Below are 17579 nucleotides of genomic sequence, written 5' to 3'. Positions count from 1 at the left end.
GTTTTGTTCCATTACACTGTGGACTCCCAGTATAAAGGTTCTATCAAGCAATTATGCTGGGGGTCAAAGGAGGACACTACACTATGGACCAGCAGCTGACACGAGAAAACACATAAAAGTAACAAAGTTACAAAACTCTTTTTAAAAGTTGGAAATGCTCCTGCCCTATGTGCATTCCTTCAATTTAAGTAGATATCTTATTTTTGGATGATTAATAAAGTTCCCAGGATTGCTTACAGACATCTAGTCAAGTCACATCGATGCATGGGCTCTCTTGATCTCCCCTACAGACTTGTACTAGATACTATCGGCTTGATTAAGGTTCTCTGAATTCTATCTTAGCATATAAAGGTTTCTCTTTTTGTTCCTCCCTTGAGAAAACATTTAAATCACTTTCCCTTTCCTTTCTTACCCCTGTGTATCACTAACTCAAATCCCAAGCATTGGAGGGAATACTCAAGAAAACTAAGGCACTTTTGTATAAAGCTCAGAATCGTAAAATCAGAGCCTTTGCAACCCAAAAAATTGCATTTTTGCATTCTCAAAACCCAAATTACTATTCATAACATTTAATGAATCACAGTTTGGGTTTGGGAATACGTACTTGATCAGTGTTTGGAAGGGGCACGTTAATGGTGTCCCTTCCAGATACTGATGCCCTAATGTATGTATTAATATTTGGCAACTAAAATCCGCTTGCAAAACAATAATATTTTGCCACCTTCTTAAAGGAGTGGTAAGCTATTTGCAAATCCACTTTGTGAATGCTGACAGAACGTTTTTTAGGCAGTCCCTTGACCAATGCCTGCTCCTAAAAAATGTTTGTGTATTTTTTTAAACATCCCGTTTTCCTTTAAAGAAAAAAACAGGCTGCAATTCATTTAAAAGCAGTCGCACACATGGTGGTCTGCTAACCCCAACTAAACACAGTGCTTATGAATGTAGCCAAATGTGGTGGGTCGCGATTTACAACCTACCTCATGCATATTAATGAGATAGGTTGAATAATGACCCTCTATGATTCAGTATTTTTTGACCGATTAGTACATGGTTTGTAAATACCAATTAATTTGATAGAAGTCGGTGCACAAATTGCAACCAATTACATTTTAGTATGCTCCATTTAAGGAATCATACATTACGATTCGTTATTTCTTCCTATTTGTGGTTTCTTTATGATGGAATGTTTGTACATGAGGTTCTAGGTGTGCAAGAGTACATTTTCTTCTCCTCTATATATACTTATGAAAATGTTCCACTGGACGGAAATATGTTTTTTCAAATAGAATTATTTTGTTTGAAGTAGCTTACTCTGACAACCCACTTACACATTTACTCCAACCTTTTGTGGTAGCAGTTTAAATTGAATAAAAGACTCAATCAGTTACAAAGTTATCACTTAATTAGTACTTACACCATTTTCAATAGGCCTCCATTCGTCTTCTGGTAACAACTATTGCAGGATAACGGCTTGCCAGGCTGTGGCTGAGAAAGATCATGGTCTTGATGTGAGGTGTGGCTAAACTCTATTGTTCATTCGACCAATAAACAGGTTTCACAAAGGGCATCATGGCTTAGCTCTGGTGAGCGGCAAAGCAGTCCCCAGAGAAATTGTGTAAGGTGTTATGTGGAATAGTACAACCAAATAACGTAATTAGTTATGTTATGTGTATATGTAGAGCACACAACTCACCCAACAGGGTATCCTGGCACTGAAGCAGCAGGAGATGTATGTACTGAGCCAGGGTCAGAGCTAGGTGAAGAGCACGGTCTTAAATCTCCTATAGAATTCAAGAACTGAGGAAGAGGCTCTGATGTGCAGGGCAGGTCATTGCAGGCTTTAGGGGCGAGGTAGGAGAAAACACAATTACTGGATCTGGTTCTCTGTACTGGTTCTGCATATGCAGAGGGTGTGTGCAAGTAGGAGTCTGGCTTCGCAGAGGTGTCTAGTAGGTTTGTAGATGATTATTTGGTTGTTGAGGTACATGGGGCCAATGTTGTGTAAGGCTTTGTATGTGGGAGTGAGGAGTTTGAAGAGTGATAGCTTGTGGATTGGGAGTCAGTGGAGCTCGGTGATCTGAGTGTGGGGTAGGAGGTTGAGGGTGAGACTGACACCATAGTTTTGTATGGTCTTGAGTCTTCTGGGAGTGTTGGTGGAGAGCCATTTGAATATCTTCCTGAGCATCTTGAGTGTGTGGAAGCAGGATGTGGAGACTGCTTTCTCTTGGTCAGTCATGGCAAGCTTGTTGATGATTACTATGATGAGGTTCTTCGCATGGGTTACTGGGAAAGTTCACCAGGACAACAGTTGGAGTCGCAGAGCAAGATGTCTTTGTCAAAGAGTACTACTTCCACCTTGTCTGTGTTGAGCTTGACACAATTGTTTTTTTTTCATCCACCTGGCATCTTCGGTTATGCAGTCAGAGAAATTGGTCTTGGTGTTTGGCATCTTGTCAGAGAGGGAGAGTATGAGCTGAGTGTTGTCAGCATAAAATATGATGTTTATTTTGTGGGTGCGGGTGATGCTGGCGATTGGCTGGATCCAAACTGGGGTGACGTGGTGAGCAAAATAACGATGGATTAAACCTAGATCTGTGACTGGGGGTTAGTGTTTGAAATGTTTCAACACTCCGCCCATCATTTTATTTTGTGATGTGGTGATAGGGGGTCATGAAGGTGTTGAAAAGAGTTGGGGTGAGTGAGGATCCTTGTGAAACTATGCAGATGACGGTATGTGTGGTGAAGGGGGCCAGGCTGACTGACCGGTTGTGGCTTGTCAGGAAGAAGCAAGTCCAGCGAAGTGCATGACCTTAGATGCCTGCTTCCTACAGTCGTTGGATAAGGGTGGTGTGGGAGACTGTGTCGGAGGCTGCAGAAAAATCCAGTGTTAAGAGGGCAGTGGTGTCACCTCTGTCCGTGACCAGCCGGTTGTCAACTGTGACATTATTTTGAAAGTCAAAATATATCTAAAAATAGCAATATACTCATATGGAAGGCTTAGAAAGTTGACCTACATATTGAATTTTGGTTGGTGGATGGTTTACTTTCTGATTTGGTAGAATCCTCAAATCAACTCACGTCCAGCAGCCCATTCTCAGATAAAGATGCAGGTGTCCTAAAGTCACTGAGAACTAGGTGAACAGACAGGTTGGAGCTCAAGCCAGGAAAATAATGCATTAGTTATGAGAGTCAATCCTCTATCTTTGGAGGCAGGTCGAGTGAACCCTGATTCAGTACCTCAACCCATAGACTTCCATCTTCTACCTCAAAAACATTGAGGTGTTGGATGGAAAAGAGTCTATGTGACTGTAGGTTGAGCAGGCTGAACTATGATGTGATGCCAAGGTCAAACTTGGATGCACCCGTCTGAAATAGAGTCAAGTGCTGTTGAAGAGCTGAGGCCACAGCCACAGTCCGATGTTGAAGAGATGTAGCATGTCCAAAGATTAAAAAAGTGTAATACAGTTTTACCAAAACCAAATTCAAATGCAGTACTTCAGGGCTGGCTCACGCTTGCCTTTACAACGATTTTTCATTGTAAAGACATGCCTAGTAAAGGCATGTGTGGAACGTCATGTGTGGTTTTCGCATGCCACCCCCCCACCTGCCCTAAAAATACAATTACCCCGACCCCTCACCCGCCCTAAAAATAAAACTACCCGACCCCCCACCTGCCCCTAAAAACTACCCCCCACCCACCCTGAACCCTAAAACCTACCCGACCCCCTTTGCCCCTAAAAAGAACTGACCCCCACCCCAAAAATAAAACTACCCGACTCCCCACCCGCCCCTAAAAACGGCTTGCAAATCCCCCACCCACCCTGAGCCCAAAAACATACCCGAACCTCCCACCTGCCCAAAAAACAACCGACCCCAACCCCAAAAATAAAACTACCCCATCCCTAAAAACAAAATTACCCTGACCCCCCCACTCCCTCTGAAAACCATAATACCTGACCACCACCCCACCTCTTAAAATAAATAAATAAATAAATAACCCAACCACCTCACCCCTAAAATCTAGCCCCAACCCTCTCCAAGCCCCACATACCTGACCGCGTCCTACCCCACCCCCCACCCTAAATACAAAATCACCCTGACCCCCCACCCCTAAAATCCCGCCCCCACCTCCGCCCCAAAAAACAAAATTACCCGACCCCCCAACTCCGCCCCTGAAAAAAACACCCCGCCACCCACCCTAAATGCAAAATTACGCCTATCCCCACCCCTTCCCTAAAAACAAAATTACCCCTACCCCCACCCCGCCTCTTAAAACCCGACACCCCCACCCACCCTAAATACAAAAGTATCGGACCCCCACCCGTCCCTAAAATCCTGCCCGCCCCTAAAACAAAATTACCCCAACCCTGCCCCTAAAAACCCGCCCCCCCCACTCGCCCTAAATACAAAATGACACCACACCCCCACCCCTGCCCCTAAAACAAAATTACCCCACCCCATAAACAAAACTACCCACAGCCCCACTTACCTGACCGCGTCCTCTCCCGATGCTGACTCCATTTTCTCTGCCTTAACCATGCAGGTGCGTTTGTTTAGCACATGCGTGGTTAAGACAGAGAAAAAGGGAGTCATTGTTAACGCAAGCATGGTTCCGCTTGCGTTAACAACGACGTTGTGGTTCTGCCGTCGTGTATGGTGTGGTTGTGAGACTGCACCTTGTAATACACTTCCAACCCTTCGGAAGATCGGTTAGGCTTTGTATGTTAACCATAGCTCAAACCTCAAATGGCTTTGAACAGTCAGATTTCATCAAAGGAACTAGTGTAGAGCACTTAAAAAGCACAAAAACTGCTGAAGCAGAAAGAAACAGGACTCTCAATAAATCCAACACCAATTTATAAAAATAAATAGTATTTGTATGAATTTATGGACACCAAAACTAAAAAGATCCACCAATGGTTTCTGGAGATATATTTAAAGAAACAATAAATCAAGACTCATCACTCAACTGCAAACAAACATTGGAAAATTCAATGAATCTAACTCTGGTGGGAAGCTAGTCAGGGGGATCACCAAGGTTCAATGGACAGAAAACAGTCTCCAGTACAGTTCCAGCGTTACTAGCTAGTTGCCATTAACTTCGATAGAGTGGTCCTGATGCAAAGGACACAGGATGTTGAAGTTGCTCAAGGATGCTGAAGATGATGTGCAGTTGGCGGGAGGGTCCTGGGGCTACTCCTCGGTTCACAGTTCTAGTGGGGTAACTTTGACCACAGGAGTCAATGTCCTTAAAGGCCCTCTTTGATCTAACAAAAGTCCAGTCGCCCCTGGACTACTGTTCACCAGTCGCAGCCAAACTAGCATTTCCCTGCTTCTGATGATAGTTCTCCTTCTGGGTGACCAAACTGCACTCTGATGAGTCTTCCGGGTCCAATGGGCTCAAGTACAACTTTTGGGTGTCAGGACTTTGGCTTCCAGGCTGCTTGTAGCGAGGAGCGACAATCCAGTCATCTGGGCTACCAACTCGCCCAAGTAAGCTTCTTCAGGTTTTGTGGCCTTGTGCTGCAAACAGGTAGTCAGCCACCTGACTCTTGGAGTCTCTGCTTATGGCTGGGATTGGGGGATGTCTTCTCCATGAGCGGGACACAACAGGCATAGTCCTCTTCTTCACTAGCCCAAGAAACAACAGGGGCAGTCCACCTCCGGTGCAGCCTCTCTTTGCCTGATCCTCGGTCAGCAGGACAGTACTTCTTTGGTCCTCTTCTACAATCCAGGTGAAATCTGAGCTCTGGGGGCCAGTGGTGCCCAGAAGCTGCCCTTAGGGGAAGATGCAGTTACTAGCCAATGGGCTACTTGGATCCCTCCCATATGATGACAATTGTCTGTGAAGTGTAGCATCTAGCTATTCCAGAGTGATCTATTCTGCCCTCGCCCACGATGTCTGAACCTTTCTCTTGTTGTGTAGAGCTAATTGCTCACCCTAGGGGCGTGGCTAACTGAGCTACTCACCCATGGAAAAACTGGTTTGATCAGTGTTCTCTCCTTGCTGTACCCGTCACCCTTCTGTCTACATAGACAAAGGAGCAGCCCCTCTCGTGCACAGTCCTCACACTCCATTCCACCACACATATTTCCTCTTCCAGTGATCAAAACTAATACAAACACTCCTGACCCACATCCATTCCCTCTTACACACCTCATACACTCTTTTCCAAAACACATCAACATCCCCTATAATATTCTAATACCACTCACCAGCACTAACTCACATACAAATCCTTCACAGAAAACTACTACATCAATATCTCCTCTCACTATTCCACAAAAACAAAACCACACACATCAGCATATCAAAATAATACAAACTTTCATAATATCTTCCATCACACCCACTCCCACCCTCATGACTACACAAAGAATACAAATCCTGACCAATCTTTACCCCCACATTCTCACTCTTCACAAAAATCTACTACAAGCACCCCAACACAGCAACATTCATTCACCCGTCTCTCTTCCATTGCACAATCTAGAGCCTCACATTATGATCCACATGCTCCTCCACCACCCCTAACCCATACTCCTTCCACACTAAACAGACGCAAACAAAATAAGCAACATGCCACTCTTAACAACCTCGCATCCCCTTGTCTTTTACATAATAAGACTACTGTACAAAAAAAGTACACTCCATGTCTCTCTCAGCCACCAAGTCCAACACCAACACACACAGACCCAACAAAATGCCTCCTAAGCCTGCTGGAACTATATTGAACAACAGGACTATTGTGACCCTCACATAGTTATCACAACTAACAACACACCTGCTACAAGCTCAAAATTTACTGCTCAACTTTCTCCAAATCAAAACACCGCCACAAACACACATTTTCTAAACTGCCTGCTCATAAATGCTCAATCATCTAAAAAAAACAAGCACCACATATATGACCTGCTCACGGACACACAACCTGACTTACTATTCATAACGGAATCATGGTTGGGTGACATAACCCCAGAATGCATGAAGCCGTTCCTTCGGGCTCTCAAACCATCACACAAAACCGTATAGGCAAGAGAGGAGGTGGACTAGTGATTATATTCAAACAAGCAGTAAATCTCAATAAAACAGACATTTCCCTGCAAGGTTGTGAGGCCCTCCTCACCAGATGCAACCTTGCTCCAATTTCCTCCTGTAACTTTCTCCTCCTTTACATTCCCAGCCACTTTTCCAGATACAGTTTCAAACCTTATAACATTATACTCAAACCTATGCATTCTTGGGGACCTAAACATTTGGTTTGACAAACCCAATAGGCCCCATCCAAAAGATATCACCACTGGCTTAGTCACATTGAACCTACATCAGATTGTACACAATCCCACACACATCTCTGGACACATCCTAGATGTCATTTTTGCAAACGCCTCAACTAGTTACCATTCATAGCATCACGCCAATCACATGGTCAGGCCACCATTTGATCATTTTCCAACATAAAACACCACAAATCAACACACCCCATAGCAACTTACAAATATGCATCTTTTGACCATGGGGCAAACTCAATTTTAAAGAGTTAGAAACATAACTAACAGCTAAAACAGATCTAGATACAATTAATTCTGTTGCAACACTTTATGAGTGGCTACAGGAAGCTTTCAATATCCTAATACCACTCAGAAAAACAAAGAAAGGACAAAAGAAAACCAACCCCTTGGAGAAACACAGAACTTAAAAAGATGAAGCAACAAATCAGAAGGTTGCAACGGACATGGCTCAAAACAATCAACATTCAAGACAAACTTCAGCTACACAAACTTAACCCCTTCGCTGCCAGGCCTTTTCCCCCTCCTGTGCTGAGCCTTTTTTTGGCTATTTGGGGCAGTTCGCACTTAGGCCCTCATAACTTTTTGTTCACATAAGCTACCCACGCCAAATTTGCGTCCTTTTTTTCCTACATCCTAGGGATTCTAGAGGTACCCAGACTTTGTGGGTTCCCCTGAAGGAGACCAAGAAATTAGCCAAAATACAGTGAAAATTTTATTTTTTTCAAAAAAATGTGAACAAAGGGCTGCAGAAGGCAGCTCGTGGTTTTTTCCCTGAAAATGGCACCAACAAAGGGTTTGTGGTGGCAAGATCACCATCTTCCCAGCTTTCGGGAACAGGCAGACTTGAAATGGAAAACCCAATTTTTCAACACAATTTTGACATTTTACTGGGACATACCCCATTTTTACTATTTTTTGTGCTTTCAGCCTCCTTCCAGTAGTGACCAAAATGGGTGAGAAACCAATGCTGGGTCCGAGAGAGCTAAACATTTCTGAAAAGTAGACGAAATTCTGAATTCAGCAAGGGGTCATTTGTGTAGATCCTACAAGTGTTTCCTACAGAAAATAACAGCTGAAATAAAAAAATATTGAAATTGAGGTGAAAAAAACAGCAATTTTTCTCCACGTTTTACTCTGTAACTTTTTCTTGCGATGTCAGATATTTGAAAGCAATATACTGTTACGTCAGCTGGACTCTTCTGGTTGCGGGGATTTATAGGGCTTGTAGGTTCATCAAGAACTCTAGGTACCCAGAGCCAATAAATGAGCTGCACCTTGCAATGGGTTTTTATTCTATACCGGGTATACAGCAATTCATTTGCTGAAATATAAAAAGTGAAAAATAGGTATCAAGAAATTTTTTGTATTTCCAAAATGGCCACAAGATAAGGTGTTGAGAAGCAGTGGTTATTTGCACATCTCTGAATTCCGAGTGTGCCCATACTAGCATGTGAATTACAGGGCATTTCTCAAATAGACGTCTTTTTTACACACTGCCTTACATTTGGAAGGAAAAAATGTAGAGACAGACAAGGGGCAATAACACTTGTTTTGCTATTCTGTGTTCCCCCAAGTCTCCCGATAAAAATGGTACCTCACTTGTGTGGGTATGCCTAGCGCCCACGAAAGGAAATGGCCCAAAACACAACGTGGACACATCACATTGTTTCACAGAAAACAGAGGTGTTTTTTACAAAGTGCCTACCTGTGGATTTTGGTCTCTAGCTCAGCCGGCACCTGGGGAAACCTAGCAAACCAGCGCATTTTTGAAAACTAGACCCCTAGGGGAATCCAAGATGGGGTGACTTGTGGGGATCTCACCAGGTTCTGTTACCCAGAATCCTTTGCAAACCTCAAAATTTGACCATAAAAACACTTTTTCCTCTCATTTCGGTGACAGAAAGTTCTGGAATCTGAGAGGAGCCACAAATTTCCTTCCACCCAGCGTTCTCCCAAGTCTCCCGATAAAAATGGTACCTCACTTGTGTGGGTAGGCCTAGCGCACACGAAAGGAAATGGCCCAAAACACAACGTGGACACATCACATTTTTTCACAGAAAACAGAGGTGTTTTTTACAATGTGCCTACCTGTGGATTTTGCCCTATAGCTCAGCCGGCACCTGGGGAAACCTAGCAAACCAGCGCATTTTTGAAAACTAGAAACCTAGGGGAATCCAAGATGGCCTAATTAAAATAGGCTGATCTGCTCCCCAAGGGGGCAGAAATGGCCTAAAATAAATTTGCCCCCCAGGGGAACGACCCTTGCCTAAGGGGTCGCTCCACTTGCGTGAAATTCACGAAAAAAACCAAAAACTTCCTGGTGTCTAGTGGTTTGTGTCCCCCCTGGGGGCAGATTGGCCTCATAAAAATAGGCCAATATGCCCCCAAGGAGGGCAGAAATGGCCTAAATATAATTTGCCCTCTATGGGAGTGACCCTTGCCTAAGGGGTCGCTCCCCACCTCTAAAATCAAAAACAAAAGTAAAAAGAAAAAAAAAAAATGATCCCTGGTGCCTAGAGGTTTCTGCCCAGGTTCTGTTACCCAGAATCCTTTGCAAATCTCAAAATTTGGCCAACAAAATACTTTTTCCTCTCATTTCGGTGACAGAAAGTTCTGGAATCTGAGAGGAGCCACAAATTTCCTTCCACCCACCGTCTCCCGATAAAAATTGTACCTCACTTGTGTGGGTACGCCTAGTGCCCACGAAAGGAAATGGCCCAAAACACAATGTGGACACATCACATTTTTTCACAGAAAACAAAGGTGTTTTTTGCAAAGTGCCTACCTGTGGATTTTGGCCTCTAGCTCAGCCAGCCCCGGGGGGGGCAGAAAAGGCCTAAAATAAATTTGCCCCCCAACCCCCCCCGGGAGCGACCCTTGCCTACGGGGTCATTGCGTGACATTGGCGCAAAAAAAAAAGATCCCCGGTGCCTAGTTGTTTCTGCCCCCCTAGGGGGCAGATTGACCTAAAATCCACCGATCTGCCCCCAAGGGGGGCAGAAATGGTCTAAATACAATTTGCCCCCCAGGGGAGCGACCCTTGCCTAATGGGTCGCTCCCCATCTCTAAAAAACAAACAAACAAAAAAAAAAAAAAGAAAGAAATTTGCCCTGCCGCCTAGAGGTTTCTGCCCCCCCTAGGGGCAGATCGGCCTAATAACAATAGGCCGATCTGCCCCCAGGGGGGGCAGAAATGGCCTATAATAAATTTGCCCCCAGACCCCCTGGCGAGCGACACTTGCCTACGGGGTCGCTCCCCTTGCGTGACGGCACAAAAAAAAAGATCCCTGGTGCCTAGTGGTTTCTGCCCCCCTTGGGGGCAGATTGACGTAAAATCGTCCGATCTGCCCCCAAAGCGGGCAGAAATGGCCTAAATACAATTTGCCCCTCCAGGGGAGCGACCCTTGCCTAAGGGGTCGCTCCCCATCTGTAAAACAACAACAACAAAAAAAAGGGGTCGCTCTACTTGCGTGAAATTCACCGAAAAAAAAAAAAACTTCCTGGTGTCTAGTGGTTTGTGTCCCCCTTGGGGGCAGATTGGCCTCATAAAAATAGGCCAATATGCCCCCAAGGAGGGCAGAAATGGCCTAAATATAATTTGCCCCCTATGGGAGTGACCCTTGCCTAAGGGGTCGCTCCCCACCTCTAAAATCAAAAACAAAAGTAAAAAGAAAAAAAATAAATGATCCCTGGTGCCTAGAGGTTTCTGCCTCCCCTGGGGGCAGATCAGCCTAATAAAATTGTTTTAAAAAATGACCCCTCCTCCCCCGGGAGCGACCCTTGCCCAAGGGGTCGCTCCCTTATGCCAATTTCCTTTTGTAAAAAAACATCCCTGGTGTCTAGTGGGCATTTCAAAAGCCGGATTGCTTTGCAATCCGGCTTTTGAAATGCTCAGAGAGACTTCAAAGGGAAGGAAATACATTCCCTTCCCTTTGAAGCCTCTCCGGGCCTCCTCCACGTGATCGGAAGAGAAATGCTTTGCATTTCTCTTTCGATTGTGCTGGAAGCTGAGCTTCCAGTGCGATGGAGGAGGCCTTCTGTGACAATCAGCACGCAATCGTGCGCTGACGTCACAGGGGGGTTGGGGGGGTCGGGGGTGGAAGGGGGAGGTCTTCCCCTTCCATCCCTGCCTTGGGGGGGTGGGGGGAACCCCACAGAGGGAGCGCTAGCGCTCCCTCTGGGCTCTGTGGCCAGGACGTAATGGTTACGTCCTGTGGCACACGAGCACTGTGCCGCAGGACGTAACCATTATGTCCGCGGCACAGAAGGAGTTAACAGAATATACAAATCATCAATCAAAAAATCTAAAAAAAAAGGTACTACTCAGACAGAATTCTAAACGCAAAATCTGAAACATTATTGAATTGCAAAAACCTAAATGCATGGAAGGAAGTCATCCCACTACTCTTGATTTCACAAACAAACTGGCAACTCATTACACAACCAAGGCGGACACATTGGACTCCTATTTAAAACAGACGAAAACCATCAGCACCAACCACTTTCCTAAAATCCCCTCCAAGAAAAAAACAACCCAGCCTCTGCACTCCTGGTCAAAGCAAGCAGGCCTTCCGGTTGCCCTTCTGACCCTTGTCCACCACCCGTCTTCAAGAACATTCTTTTATCTACTTCTGCTGCCACACCTGTAAGAAGGATCATCAATATCTCTTTAACTACAGGAACTTTTCCTGAAGACCTGAAGAAGGCATACATACGTCTGTTATTAAAGAAAACAAACTTAGACCCGCAGGACCCCAACAACTACAGACCAATCACAAATGGACCTTTTCTGGGCAAACTGATAGAAAGAGCAGCATTCGCCCAGACGTCAATTAATTGTAAACAATTCCAGACCTTCAGACTACCAAACTGGATTCGGCCCAGGAAGAGGCACTGAATCGGTACTCATAGCAATCTGGGATGATCTTAAAAACAATTGGACCTCTAGGCTGCCTTTGATACTGTTGACCATGACACCCTAATTCAAAGACTCCACAAAGTCGTCATAGAAGGGACTGCTTTCGACTGGATTACATCCTACTTTCAAAACAGAACTAAGATTATCTATTCTTCCCCCGTCTCATCCAAACCCTACCTCACAAAATCAGGAGTCCCCCAAGGATCAATCATCTCACCTTTGGTTTTCAACATCTACATGAATTACCAGAATTGATCAATGATTTTCAACTCACATGCCACAACTATGCAGATGACACACAAATATTACTTAAATTGGAATGCCCCAAAGATATTGAAAACTCACATATATTCAGTTGCCTCAAAGCCATTAATCAGTGGATGACTTGGAGCCATCTCAAACTAAATGCTTCCAAAATGGAAATACTCACATGTGGTGACTGGAAAAATTAAGACCCACTGTGCGCCTGGCCTGACGATCTCAAACGACTTCCTCAAGTATCCAAGGAAGTTAAAAACCTTGGAATTACCATGGACTCCAAGTTAACAATGAATGCCCAAGTGGACCAATGAGCACAATCAAGCTTCAACACCTTGGAGACTCTGCGACACATCTTCCCCCTCCTCGGATTTCACACGAGGTGCAGGTTACTATCTCTCTTGTACTATCCAAACTGGATTATGCCAATGGCCTCTACCATGGATCATCTCTATTACGAAAAAACTACAACATATTCAGAACTCAGCTGCCAGGCTACTATTGCATGTAAAGCCACAATTCCACATCTTCCCTGCCTTGAGAGCTCTACACTGGTTACCCGTTGCCAGAAGATCCACCTCCAAGTTGCTTTGTATCACCCACAAAGCTATACATGTAAAAGGGCCGCTTTTAATGAGAAACAAAATAACCAAATACAATCAACAAAGAAACCTCTGCTCAAGATTGGCACCCCGCCTTAGAACACCACCATACAAGAAAAAGACAATAGGTGGTACATCCTTCTCCATCCAAACAGCCAAACTATGGAAATCATTACCCCCAAATATAAGGTCCACGAATGAATATCTTGCCTTCAGAAGACTACTGAAGAGTTGAGTCTTTCCTTCATGACCACCATATCCAAACAGCAATGAACTGTATATGCCTGTGTTGATAAATATTTATAATCTGATTGTGTGTACATTCTAGATATGTATAGTTCTTTGGGAAATATGTATTGTTACTATGTCATAATAATAAATTATACACATACTCTTTAAGCCTGTTTAACAAATGTATATTTACTCACAGTTAAATATATATATGTATATATGTATATATATATATATATATATATATATATGTGTGTGTGCATGTGTTTATATTTATATATGTGTGTGTATATATACATATATATGCGTATATTATTCCATGCTTAACACGTTCATAGGTCATTGCATAGCTCCTAGATAAGTTGGTATATCAGATACTTACAAATCACTGCTTTTGTTTTTATATCACACTGATCAAAAGTTTTATTATCATAAGCATTTCGCTATTCAAAAATTGAGAAAAGATAATTAAGTGTTAGAAAAGTACACTTAATAATTAACTTCAAATATTACAAATCTTGAAAGTCTGTGTTTATACAATACTACTTTTCTTCTCATATCATTATACCCATTATTACATTCCTTGCACATATATTCCCTTACTATGTAATTTACATATCTATTTATTACTCTAGTCCTACTGTACTAGAGAAAATTTAAATAAAAATAAAGAGGATAAAACCTATAAATAAAATTCAAATTATAAATAATTAAATTCAAGTTAAAAAATAATATTAATAATAAATAAATAAAAGAAAAAATAAATTATATATATATATATATGAATAAATACATTTAAAAGATATATATATATATATATAAATTTACTTTCGTGTAAGCTTTACTCTGTCTCCCATCACCTTATGTCTCTATCAATCTATCCTCCATCCCCACTCTGACTCATCCCAAACCCATTCTACTACTTTCATCACCAAAATAACCCTACCTAAGCTGTTCCCTCCTTTACCACATCTAGCTCACCCCAAACCTCAGTTTACTACCATGATCTCCCAAACAACCCTAATAAATTCTCCTTCATCTATCTCACCTTTGACTCATCCAATACCCCTCCTGCTACTATGATCTCCCTACTCCTTTCCACAGACTCTTCCCTCCTCCATCTCTCATTTACTCATCCTATTACAATAAACTCCCAATTAACACTTCTGGATTCTTCCTTCCTCTATCCCTCCATTACTCTAATCAATCCAGCTAACAAACTCACATATCCTTTGATCAAATTAACTCATTCTAATACTGTACTCATATTTCCCTATACTAATCCACCACTAATTGCTACTCACCGAAAAGCCCTTCATCACCTTATCAGGGGTAGTAAGCGCTATATAAATACTATTACAATACAATATTACAATACAAAGCAATTTTAAGAAGAGATTTCATTATTTAAGGTCGAACAAATCAAAACCAAACACTGACTACTTACTGATGTTGTGGCAAAGCCATATCCAGATCGCTCGTACCTTCTCAAGGTCAGTCTGAGTGTCCTCAGTTATCAGAAAAACAAGTTTTTGGATGGTCCACATCTCCTGTAAATTTATCTGCCCAACATAGAAAGAATAGGAGCAGTGTAAGACTCTTACAACAATCCATCTGACTTTGCTTATGTTGGAACAGTCTATTAAAAAACTTATGCTTTTGATATTCCCAAGAAATGGGCATAACACTTTGCAAATAAGTTACAAGAGCCCCATAAAACATATGATCTCATTAGGTGATAAGTTACAAATAGTTTATCCTGGATGTATTATTGATTATTATTATGGCTATCCCACAATTGGACATCTGGATATACTACTGTATTCATACAGAGAAAACATTGTGCAACGTTTGTGAGGCTAGCAGTGTGGTGAGTTACGGTAAAGGAAAATCAAGGATCAGTGGGAAGGGCTTGCAATGCCATCTAGTTCCGCTGCAATGAGCATTATTTACTTATGATACTACTTTTATCCAAATCGTTGGAAAATAAAAACAAAACAAAAGATCCACCAGGCATTAATCATAGTATACAAAGTTATTTTATTTGTAATTGCTACAGTCTCTTAACTGCAGGCTTGGTACGCTCAGCAAACATCGCCTGGATTTTTGCTGTGTTTACCTTTTGCCCAAAATTTTAAATCAGTAAGTTTTAGAATGTGTCAGCCCTAAGTATAGGAGAGGAAATACAATTTCAGCTAGACTTAGTCCTGGTATTTTAAACTACTATGAGTGTAACAAATCAGAAGGATTTATTTCGTATTTTCCAATAAGGACAAAGAAAAAGACACAACATCTGCCCGGGAACCAGCAAAGAAGAAAGGGGAAGGACAGGAGATCCCAAAAATACCAATCAGGATCCTAAAGTCTTACCTCCCCCTCTACCCTCATTTTTATCTTCTTTCAGAATATATTTTTTAACTACCATATTCAGCGCCCCTACTGTACACATGAAGTGATGAAGGGCGTCCAATGACATATGGCCATTACCTAATTCTAGCAAAGAGCCTGATGGGGCTGCATGTTGTTCATCGTATAAAAAAATAGGGCATACTGGGACAATATATTTATTAAGTCATACAATGAACGCCTCATGTACTTGATATGAGGTGGCATATCGCACCGAGACGGTGACCAGGCTCCCAGTAAATAAATTGTACTATTCCTGAGACCTGGACCACACATAGATCAAGCCATGCTATTTACTCGCTCCACTTTTTATAAGCTCTGACATGAGCTCAATTTTACTAATATTCTACATAAACTTAGTTCTAGAGGTTTTCAGCCAGCCCTCTTCATCTATTGGTCTGTTATTGCCTTACTCACATTTGTCTTCCACACGCTACAGAACAATACAAGGGGCAGTAGGTCAGCCCACTTCAGACATTGGATAATCTCAGTATGAGTGACAGCATTCTGTCCTTTCACAATGAGCACCTCCACACACTAAATAGTTCCATTCAGTGCCACGGACTACTATGCAATCTGTGAATTTTCTGAGACCAAATACATTTTTGCTTTTAGTCCACTTTTTTATATTTGACGAAGGCCTAATAGCTCCCCAACGATAACATTTTACAAAAGCTATGACAAAACAAAACAAGCATTCGCAAAGCCAAAAGCTGGCAGCCAACCAGAGAGCAACTGGCTTTTCCAGTGCTCATTACATTTGAAAACAAAATTGGTAAACAGCAACGGCATCAAAAATAAGTTAGATAGAATGGTACTTCGACCTTTTCAGAAGCTGCTGCATAATTAAAAACTTTCCTTTCGAACTTTAAAACAAGGATATTGAAAAGATGCCCCCACTCCTCAGGACTTCAGACAACAAGCTGTGAAAGCAACATTTTTTTTATTTGGCTGGGAAGTGAAATGACTGCTAAACAAAGGATGTCCTTCTTCTTCATCTACATTTCTTAAAGTGATAAATCTGCACGGACTCTAATGGAACAACAGAAACCAGGCCAAAGCTTTTAGAGCTGTACTCCAAGAAGGATGGAATGTATGTTTTTTTAAATTGAAATATCTCTTATGTTGTCTGTTCTCTTTTCAAGAAGGGGAATCACACTAAGAGTGGGCGAGGTGCTGTCAATTAAGTAAGTGCTTCTGTAGAGCGAAATGGGGCTTCTGTGCTTTTTAAAGACGCGTTAATGCTTAGCAAGGAATTGGAGTGAGCTTGTGGTCACCAGCCCAACAGCTGAATAGAACAAAATAATGAAAGGGAATGCATTGTTGCAAAAAAATTAAATAAAAGACTACAAAATAACTGTATTACACTGAGCACATATACAAGTACATCTGTAGAGGGGAAACAGTCAAGACCGGTAATTAGAGTTGGGAGGGGTGGGCGGTCCACACACTCACACATACTGAATCACTCCATGCATTCACATGCAAACACACCCATTCACAGCACACACATGAAAAAATAACATTTACCGGGTTGCAGCGGTGATCTTGGATGGTGAAAGGGAAGTTTTGGTGGTTCTTAACGATTGGGACTGTCTCCTCCTCTCACTGGCTGACTTACTGGCTGACCTTGTTATGGGTCAGCCAATAAGAGGAGGCAGCAGCCCCTTACTCATCACAAAGTGGGTTGAGGTCAGTGAGACCGCTGACCGCACCCCACTCCATGACAAGAGTCACTGATAGACACTCAGGGGGTCATTCTGACCTCGGCGGTAAAAGCCGCTTACCGCCGGTCAGAAGGCCGCCACAATACCGCCGCGGCCGCGGTCAGCCGCCACGGACATTCTGACCCACAACTGCAAAACCTCCGAA

General features: G+C 42.7%; 1 protein-coding gene across 1 annotated transcript in view; it reads right to left on the bottom strand.

Moving 5' to 3' along the window:
• LOC138250283 (kyphoscoliosis peptidase-like) overlaps positions 1-17579 on the bottom strand; it is a 398104-nt gene that overhangs the window by 279844 nt on the left and 100681 nt on the right. The window contains exon 3 of the mRNA XM_069205011.1: positions 14749-14863. Within this exon, the coding sequence (XP_069061112.1) occupies positions 14749-14863 (115 nt within the window). The remainder of the gene's footprint in view (positions 1-14748; positions 14864-17579) is intronic.

Source organism: Pleurodeles waltl, chromosome 1_2, assembly GCF_031143425.1.
Source record: "Pleurodeles waltl isolate 20211129_DDA chromosome 1_2, aPleWal1.hap1.20221129, whole genome shotgun sequence".
NCBI classification, from domain to species: Eukaryota; Metazoa; Chordata; class Amphibia; order Caudata; family Salamandridae; genus Pleurodeles; species Pleurodeles waltl.
The sequence above is the reverse complement of the archived record's forward strand: the minus strand, read 5'-3'. Positions and strand labels throughout refer to the sequence as shown.